At 34.4% G+C, this 10,726-nt stretch overlaps 1 protein-coding gene and 3 pseudogenes across 1 annotated transcript; all 4 read right to left on the minus strand.

The window, feature by feature from the left end:
- Positions 1-1,005: 1,005 nt before the first annotated feature.
- On the minus strand, positions 1,006-1,799 carry LOC103411811 (uncharacterized; annotated as a pseudogene).
- An 843-nt stretch (positions 1,800-2,642) lies between these two features.
- On the minus strand, positions 2,643-3,534 carry LOC139187525 (uncharacterized; the record flags this gene model as incomplete). Its single annotated transcript, XM_070804527.1, is given in 1 exon segment — positions 2,643-3,534. A coding segment is annotated over 1 exon segment (804 nt), but the record flags the coding sequence as incomplete, so codon positions are not given.
- Positions 3,535-4,420: 886 nt separating this feature from the next.
- Positions 4,421-5,210, minus strand: LOC139187907 (uncharacterized; annotated as a pseudogene).
- Positions 5,211-9,429: 4,219 nt separating this feature from the next.
- LOC103444344 (uncharacterized) lies at positions 9,430-10,536 on the minus strand (annotated as a pseudogene).
- Between the last annotated feature and the right edge of the window lie 190 nt (positions 10,537-10,726).

Below are 10,726 nucleotides of genomic sequence, written 5' to 3' on the forward strand. Positions count from 1 at the left end.
CTAAAATAATTAAAAAAAATTATTTAACTCAAAATTCATCCAAATTTAGTGATTTTTCAATATTTATCATAATTTAAATATTTTTAGGTTAAAACGTTCATAAAATTAAATTATGATAGTGTACATAATTTTTTTTAAATTACTTTAAAAGAAAAAAAATAGCCTAAATTTATTCTTTAATAATCTCAGGCTAAAAAATTTAGGCCAGAAGAGTTGGAGCAGAAAAATTGTTTCTAGGCTAAACCTAAATTTTTTGGGCTAAAAATTTTAAGTTTTAGCCCAAGGTTGAAGATGGTCTTAATTTGATGTAGAAATAGGTTAAGGGATTTGTCTAAATATGAGTGTGCCAATATTAGGCACTAGAAAGTGAACAATTTGCTCCTTAAAGAATAGTAACACTGACTTCCAGTCAAGTAATTGTGCTCTAAGAAATGAATTAACTTAATTTTATCTTTTCAATGCCTCGAATGAATGAGGACATGACAATTCAACTAGATTTAGAGGGTAGTTTGGGAAAAAAAAACATTTCAACTGGCTATGAAACAAAAAAAAATAGTTCATGTGATAATTTGACACGAAATAGTGATGACAATGATTTAGACATAACTCGTATTTTAGAGTAAATCTTAGCGGTTTTGACGGTAAGTGGTATTTATGCAAACAAGTTTAGTTTAGGTGGCAAATGTCACAAAACAAAATTTAAGTGGTCAAGTATAACACTATGTAAAATTCAAGTGGTATTGCTAAAATTTTCCTTCCTCTATTTCAAAGCAAGCCTAACATCACTTTATCTTTATGGCACTGCAAACTTGACAAAGAATACTATGGGACTGCAAACATGTGTTTGATCTCATTAGAAATACAATTGGACGAGAATTCGAAAGAGAAGTAGAACATATATAGAACTGAGAAACACACACCATAATACCAACAGTTTTACAATATAACATGTTACAGTTTGCAAGTTTGGCATATTGAAACAGTAAAGAGGAAGAATGAGGAGGATACACTTAGCGCTTTTGTGCTTTCCTCAGTCTAGATTGTACCTTCTGCCATTTTTTTCTAGCAACTAGTTTGCTCTTTGGTTTCAACTTCAACTCAGGTGAGAACTTATAATTTGGATCTCTCATACGCGTTTGTATATCCTTGAAAAACTACGACCCTCCCTGTCTAAGCTCTGCATATTTCGGCCTTGAAACTATATTTTCAAATGCTCCTATCAGAATATCCAAGTCACTTATGACCTCCCACACGTTAATATATTGCCCATCTGACCCCTTCTTCAACTTTTTCAAGGCATTCTCAACTGCAATTTTCCTAGCTTGCTTTTCAGGGGACAACTCCTCATGTTCCTGCTCAGCTTTCAATAATTCAAAAATTGTCCGATACTTGGATGGTTCTTCAAACTCAAACAATTTGTCTATATGTTTATTGCTACTTTCATTTGGGTAGGCTTCAGTAGGAATATCGTCGTCATCATCATCTTCACTCCCAGTCCACAGAGACTTCTCCTCGTCGCTTCCAAACCAAACACATCTCAACTCATCACTATCATCGGCATCAATCAGGTCAGAATGCTCCTTCCCCTGCTGTCTTACTTTTCGAATCTCTTTTTCAAGACGACTCTTTTCATCCTTTTCATTGTCACTTTCATCTTCACTCCCTGTCCATAAAGTATCATCTTCATCAATCTCTTTTTTCCAGGCTTTCCTGAATTCCTTATCACCAGGTTTTCCATTTCCAAAAAGATCATAAGGTTTATGACCACCACAAGCATATGATCGTGAAGATGCAACAATACAATACAGTCATACAAGTAGCACAAATACAAAAGTTAGAGTGAATGTATGTGTTACAAAGCTCTATCTATATACATTTTTTCTGCAAATTTGAACTTGCAAGGAAATCTATTTTATATAGAATGCATAATATTATGTAACATGTATCTAAGTTTACAGAGCAACATCACATATTTGGCTCGAACTGCGACTACAAACTTGTCATTTTATCTGGGCCATAGAATTCACACAGAACGCAGTAGCGTTCTAGGATTCATACAACTGACCCCACCTATTGAGATAAGGCTTGATTGTTGTTGTTGTTGTTGTTGTTCAATTCTAAAACAACTCAAATTCAATCAAGAAATGCACATAATCATACTCAATATAAAAATGCCACATAACAGGACACAATAGAATTTCATAATATCGCTTATGCACTTTCTCGTGGTTGTTTCCTTGTTTTCGAAAACAGAATGAGTCCTCATTCCCCAGGCTAAAGGTTTCAATGACATAACGAAATAGTGATGACAATGATTAAGACATAACTCGTATTTTAGAGTAAATCTTAGCGGTTTTGACGGTGGGTGGTATTTATGAAAACAAGTTTAGTTTAGGTGGCAAATGTCACAAAACAAAATTTAAGTTGTCAAATATAACACTGTGTAAAATTCAAGTGCTATTGCTAAAATTTTCCTTCCTCTTTTTTGAAGCAAGCCTAACATCATTTTATCTTTATGGAACTGCAAACTTGACATATAAAACTATGGGACTACAAACATGTGTGTGATCTCATTAGAAGTACGACCAGATGAGAACCCGAAAGAGAAGTAGAACATATATAGTACTAAGAAACACACAACATAATACCAGCATTTATACAATATAACATGTTATAGTTTGCAAGTTCGACAGATTGAAACAGTAAAGAGGAAGAACGAGGAGGATACACTTAGCGCTTTTGTGCTCTCCTCCGTCTAGATTGTACTTTCTGCCATTTATTTCTAGCAACTAGTTTGCTCTTTGGTTTCAACTTCAACTCAGGTAAGAACTTATAATTAGGATCTTTCATACACGTTTGTATATCCTTGAAAAACTGCATATTTAGTTTCTTAGGCCATCCCTGTCTAAGCTCTGCATATTCCGGCCCTGAAACTATATTTTCAAATGCTCCTATCAAAATATCCAAGTCACTCATGACCTCCCACACGTTAATATATCGCCCATCTGGCCCTTTCTTCAACTTTTTCATGACATTCTCAACTGCAATTTTCCTAGCTTGTTTTCCAGGGGACAACTCCTCCGGTTCCTGCTCAGCTTTTAATAATTTAGAAATTGTCCGATACTTAAATGTTTTTTCAAACTCAAACAGTTTGCCTATATGTTTATCACTACTTTCATTTGGGTAGGCTTCAGTAGGAATATTGTCATCATCATCATCATCTTCATTCCTAGTCCATAGAAACTTCTCTTCGTCACTTCCAAACCAAACACTTCTCAACTCATCACTATTATTGGCGTCAATCAGTTCAGAGTGCTCCCTCGCCTGCTATCTTACTTTTCAAATCTCTTTTTCAAGACGACTCTTTTCATCCTTTTCATTGTCACTTTCATCTTCACTCCTTGTCCATAAAGTATCATCTTCATCAATCTCTTTCTTCCAGGCTTCCCTGAATTCCTTACCACCAGGTTTTCCATTTCTAAAGAGATTATAAGGTTTATGACCACCACGGGCATATGATCGTGAAGTTGCAATAGTACAATACAGTCATACAGGTAGCACAAGTACAAAAGTCAGAGCGAATGTCTGTATTACAAAGCTTTATCTATGTAACTTTTTTTCTTCCGCAAATTTGAACTTGCAAGGAAATCTATTTTATATAGAATGCATAATATTATGTAACATGTATCTAAGTTTACAGAGCAACATCACATACTTGGCTCAAACTGCGACTACAAACTCGTCATTTTATCTAGGGCATAGAATTCACACAGAACGCAGTGGCGTTCTAGGATTCATACAGCCGACCCTACCTATTGGGATAAGGCTTAATTGTTGTAGTTCAATTCTAAAACAATTCAAATTCAATCAAGAAACACACATAATCATACTCACTATAAAAACACCACATAACAGGAAATAGTGGAAGTTCGGAATATCGCTTATGCACTTTCAAGTGGTTGTTTCCTTGTTGTCGAAACAAAATGAATCCTCGTTTCACAGGCTAAAGGTTTCAATGACAGAACGAAATAGCGATGCTATGATTCAGACATAACTCATATTTTAGAGTAAATCTTAGCGATTTTGATGGTAGGTGGTATTTATGCAAACAAGTATAGTTTAGGTGGCAAATGTCACAAAACAAAATTTAAGTGGTCAAGTATAACACTGTAAAATTCAAGTGGTATTGCTAAAATTTTCCTTCCTCTTTTTTGAAGCAAGCCTAATATCACTTTATCTTTATGGCACTGCAAACTTGACATAGAAAACTATGGGACTGCACACAAGTGTGTGATCTCATTAGAAGTACAACTGGAAGAGAACCTGAAAGAGAAGTATAACATATATAGTACTGAGAAACACACACCATAATACCAACATTTATACAATATAACATGCTATAGTTTACAAGTTCGACAGATTGAAATAGTAAAGAGGAAGAACGGGGAAGATACACTTAGCGTTTTTGTGCTTTCGTCCATCTAGATTGTACTTTCTGCCCTTTCTTTCTAGCAAACAGTTTTCTCTTTGGTTTCAACTTCAACTCAGGTGAGAACTTATAATTTTGATCTCTCCTATGTGTTTGTATATCCTTGAAAAAACTGCATATTCGGCTTCTTAGGCCCTCTTTGTCTAAGCTCTGCATATTCCAACCTTGATACTATATTTTCAAATGCTTATATCAGAATATCCAAGTCACTCATGACTTCTCACACGTTAATATAACATATGTTTGGCCCTTCAACTTTTTCAAGGCATTCTCAACTGCTATTTTCCTAGCTTGCTTTCCAGGGGACAACTCCTCTGGTTCCTGCTCAGGTTTCAATAATTTGGAAATTGTCCAATACTTTGATGTTTCTTCAAACTCAAACAGTTTGTCTATAGGTTTATCACTACTTTCATTTGGGTAGGCTTCAGTAGCAATATCCTCTTCATCATCATCTTCACTTCCAGTCCACAAAGACTTCTCATCATCGATTCTAGACCCAACACTTCTCAACTCATCACTATCATTGGCATCAATCAGGTCAGAGTGCTCCCTCGCTTGCTGTTTTACTTTTCGAATCTCTTTTTTCAAGATGATTCTTTTCATTATTTTCATTGTCACTTTCGTCTTCACTCCTTGTCCATAAAGTATCATCTTCATCAATCTCTTTCTTCCAGGTTTCCCTGAATTCCTTGTCACCAGGTTTTCTATTTCTAAAGAGATTTTAAGGTTTATGACCACTACGAGCATATGATCGTGAAGCTGCAACAGTTCGATACAGTCATAGAGATAGCACAAGTAAAATAAGTCAGAGGGAAAATGCACGTCTATTTATACCATTTTTTCCGCAAATCTGAACCAGCAAGGAAACCTATTCTATATAGAATGCATCATATTGTGTAATATGTATATAAGTTTACAGAGCAACATCAGATACTTGGCACGAACTGCGGGTACAAACTCGTCATTTTATCCCGTGATAGTTAAATTTCTAAAACAATTCTAACTCAATCAAGAAAGGCACATAATCATACTCAAATCTAAAAACATCATAGAACAGGACACAAGGAAGTTAGGAATATTGCTCATGCATATTTCTCAACGTCGTTTCCCTGTTCTCGACAGTGGAATTAAACCTCATTCCGCAGGCTCAAGGTTTTTCACAATGACAAACATGTCAATGAAACTAGTAATCTCAAGTTGAAAAATGTGCAGACAGACAGACCAAAAAGCCCACTGAAAGACCAATCTTCCATTCTGTGGGGCATTTTATCGAGCACGTAGATTGCATATCATAACTCCAATGACATAAACACAAACATACATATGATTGATTAATTAATTGTAAAATTTGAAAAATTGAAGCGTAGGAAACCAACCTTGAAAATTTGGAGAAAACCCATAAGAGAAAATCAGAGTTGTTGAAGTAGTTACAGAAGATGCAGAATCAGACACGTTTTGCAAGGTGAAAAAGGATGAGGAGAGAGAAATAGGGATTAGGGTTTTTGCAAACACAAGAAAGGAGGGAAGGGCAGGAAAAGCCTCCGACCCATCCTATTGTATTATATCACGATCATCTTCTACGCCTTTTAGGGTTTTGTTTACTCATCATCAAGGTGGGAGCACTTTTCCTTCATTTCTCTTTAAATTATAATTTGGCATTGTCTATTAATTTTTAGTTGTATTTTTCACATACGATAATATTTACATTTAAAAAATGAATTTGAATCAACTTTGCCATCTACTAAAATAAATTGGTTAGTATAACTTAGGTAAAATGTTATTTAAGCGGGGAATAAATTTAAATGATATTTACACTATGAGAATAACAAGTTTTTAAATGTTATCTATGCACTTAGTACTATGGTTTTGTGGTATTCTTTTCTACTTGTAAGTGAGGGTTCTTAGGTTCAATTCTCGCCACAGACGAATTTGAACCGCATTATTAGTTGTCGTCTATGAGCATAAATTTACATGTGGTCCTCCAATATCTTAGTGGAGTGTGTTAAGTTTTAAACCTCCCTTAAATTATGGTAATAGTTTCAAAACCATCCCTTCTTCTTAGTAATAATTAAAATAAAATAAAATAAAAACTCGTCACTATGGGTCAAAACTCAAAATGCTCATTTCAAATTTCAAAGAATGACTAGTTTTTATAGCATGTTGTCAATATCTAATTAATGTCACTAATCTTTGGTATAAATTGTCCATTTTCAATTTTTGTCAATCATCAATTAAAATTTAATTTCTAATCATTTTAACCAATTTTTCCTTTTTTGTTTGTAGAAACCAAATTCTCTACATAATTGTTATATTTTTAGTAAAAAGAAGTGTGCAAAAATCACTTTCAGTTCAACCTATGAAGCACAAATTCCGATTGAGAGATCGAACGTTTTTACTCTTTGAGCAACAGATTCGAACAATTGTCTCTCCTCAATCGGGACGAAAACCGAATCTTTAATGCATCAAGTGAAATTACCTCATGCAGTCTCAGAACTGAAATAAAATTTTGGATGAATGGTTAAACCATTTTAAGGGCACTAATCTCATTTGTCTTAACATTTAGCACAACATGAACATATATATAACATCCATCCTTGTCACTTTACATGGAAATTTCAACTGTATGTACAAGGTACATATTCAAGACCAAGCCATCATTAAAGGATATCATACTCTACAACTTGGGTCGTCCAACTTCAAAATCACGAGATTAAATTATTGATGAACGTTGGGGGCATAGGGAATTAAGTCTTAAACTATTGGTGCTTCACTAAAACTTGAGTCATCCAGCATTTCAACCACAGAAGCATACTGCAAATGTTTAACGTTCGGGGATGTGAGGAAGAATACGTGGGGCAAAGTGATGACAGCTCAATTTGAAAACAAATAATCATTGACCTTATCATCGTCTTCAAAGTGCATCCCATCAACTGCACTGTCATTATGGAATTCCCATCCAAGATTGTTTTCAAGCAACTCCTTAAGCTTCCTTGTCTCCTTGAGCTTCCTCGGCCACTTCCCTCGAGCCTAACGGCTATTTTCCCAATCCGACAGCCATCATTTAAGGACCGTTGCGGTCCAAATTCAAATTTCATTTTAAAAAAAAAATGTTATTTTAAAATACATTGAATCCAACAACTGAGATCGAATACAATCAAATCTAACGGTAAAAAAAAAATCTAATGGCCCAAATTTAAATTCAACGGCTAAAATAATTAAAAAAAATATTTAACTCAAAATTCACCCAAAAACTCTATAAATACCTATGTATTTGTTCAAACACCCACACAAAACTCAATTTTCTCCTACAATTCTTCTAATTTATCTTTCTACCATTTCTTTCCATTTCCAAATTGTTCAACATGGCAAGAGAGCATATTAGAGGTCATAATTGGGCCAGTGAGGAAGATGTTGCTTTATGTTTGGCATGGGTTTCTGTTAGCGAAGATGGTGCAGTTGGCACAAATCAAAATAAAAAAGTTTTGTTGGATAAAATCATTGCAAAGTTTCAAGTTCAGCTTCAGCGTTGATCAATTCTGCATCCTCAATCTCAATCCCTGCTTGGTATTGTGTCATCTACATTACCATGTTACGCCTTTTTCTATCACCCATTGATGAGATATTGAGGATTTTTACGAGACAAAAACTCTTTGAAAGTTGAAAGATTGGTGAATATAGAGGATAATTGAAGGTTGAAAGGTTGTGTGAACAACTAATATTGGCCATGTGTTTATATAGAGCATGATTTATGCAAGTTGAACGGTTGGTGAAAGTTGAAAGTTTGGTGTTGAATGGTTGGTGAATTGAAAGTTTGGTGAAAGTTAAAGGCTTGCTTTGTGGAAAATTTAGTGATTTTTCAATATTTATCGGAATTTAAATATTTTTAGATTAAAATGTTCAAAAAATTAATTTAAGATAGTCTACATATTTATTTTAAAAAAAATTAATTTAAGAAAAAAAATTAGCCTAAGTTCATTCTTTAATAATCTCAGGCTAAAATTTTAGGTCAGAAGGTTTGGAGTAGAAAAGCTGTTTCTGGGCTAAAAACTAAATTTTTTGGGCTAAAAAATTTGGCTTTTAGTCCAAGGGTTGGACATGGTCTAAGGAGGGAGAGAATCCGAGCCTTCTCAAACTCCATTTTAATGTTTTCTTTTTTGATCCAACGTTGTTTTACTTATAAGAGACCATTTACAGAAAAGAGATTGAATTAGGTTGCATAATAACGATAATTTACGTATAATACATTTGTGTTATCTTAAAACTTTATTTTATTTGAGTCGAAATTTAGATCTCTTGACTTAAGGAGAGTTTTGGTAACCCTTATGTTATTTACTTAATTTGATGTAGAAATAGACTAAGGGATTTGTCTAAATACGGGTGTGCCACTATTAGGCACTAGAAAGTGAATGATTTGCTCCTTAAAGAATAGTAACACTGACTTCCAATCAAGTAATCGTGCTCTAAGGAATGAATTAAATTAATTTTATCTTTTCAACGCCTCAAGTGAATGAGGACTTGACAATTCAACTAGATTTAGAGGGTAATTTGGCAAAAAAAAAAAAAAAAACATTTCAAGTTGCTATATGATACAAAAAAAAGTTCAGGTGATAATTTGACATGAAATAGTGATGACAATGATTCAGATATAACTCATATTGTAGAGTAAATCTTAACGGTTTTGACGGTAGGTGGTATTTATGCAAACAAGTTCAGTTTAGGTGGCAAATGTCACAAAACAAAATTTAAGTGGTCATGTATAACACTATGTAAAATTCAAGTGGTATTGCTAAAATTTTCCTTCCTCTTTTTTGAAGCAAGCCTAACATCACTTTATGGCAATGCAAACTTGACATAGAAAACTATGGGACTGCAAACATGTGTGTGATCTCATTAGAAGTACAACTCGACGAGAACCCAAAAGAGAAGTAGAACATATATAGTACTGAGAAACACACACCATAATACCAGCATTTATACAATATAACATGTTATAGTTTGCAAGTTTGACAGATTGAAACAATAAAGAGGAAGAACGAGGAGGATACACTTAGCGCTTTTGTGCTTTCCTCCGTCTAGATTGTACTTTCTGCCCTTTCTTTCTAGCAACTAGTTTGCTCTTTGGTTTCAACTTCAACTCAGGTGAGAACTTATAATTTGGATCTCTCATATGCGTTTGTATATTCTTGAAAAACTGCATATTCAGTTTCTTAGGCCCTCCCTGTCTAAGCTCTGCATATTCCGGCCCTAATACTATATTTTCAAACGATTCTATCAGAATATCCAAGTCACTCATGACCTCCCACACGTTAATATAACGCCTGTTTGGCCATTTTTCAACTTTTTCAAGGCATTCTCAACTGCAATTTTCCTAGCTTGCTTTCCAAGGGACAACTCGTCCGGTTCCTGCTTAGCTTTCAATAATTCGGAAACTGTTCGATACTGTGATGTTTCTTCAAACTTAAACAGTTTGTCTATATGTTTATCACTACTTTCATTTGGGTAGGCTTCAGTAGGAATATCGTCGTCGTCATCATCTTCACTCCTAATCCACAGAGACTTCTCCTCGTCATTTCCAGACCAAACACTTCTTAACTCATCACTATCATCGGCATCAATCAGGTCAGAGTGCTCATTCGCCTGCTATCTTACTTTTTGAATCTCTTTTTTCAAGACAACTCTTTTCATCCTTTTCATTGTTACTTTTGTCTTCACTACTTGTCCATAAAGTATCATCTGCATCAATCCTTTTCTTCTGGACTTCCCTGAATTCCTTGTCACCAGGTTTTCCATTTCCAAAAAGATCATAAGGTTTATGACCACCATGAGCATATGATCGTGAAGCTGCAACAATTCGAAACAGTCATACAAGTAGCACAAGTACAAAAGTTAGAGGGAAAATGCACGTCTATTTATACACCTTTTTTCTGCAAATCTAAACTTGCAAGGAAACCGATTTTATATAGAATGCATCATATTATGTAATATGTATATAAGTTTACAGAGCAACATCAGATACTTGGCTCAAACTACGACTACAAACTCGTCATTTTCTCTCGTGATAGTTAAATTTCTAAAACAATTCTAACTCAATCAAGAAAGTTAGGAATATTGCTAACAATGAAAATCTAAAAACGCCACAGAACAGGACACAAAGAAGGAATTGTGATACATAATTACACTTAAATCTAAAAACGCCACAGAACAGGACACAAGGAAGTTAGGAATATTGCTCATGCA

This window comes from Malus domestica, chromosome 09 (genome assembly GCF_042453785.1).
Source record: "Malus domestica chromosome 09, GDT2T_hap1".
Taxonomy (NCBI): Eukaryota; Viridiplantae; Streptophyta; class Magnoliopsida; order Rosales; family Rosaceae; genus Malus; species Malus domestica.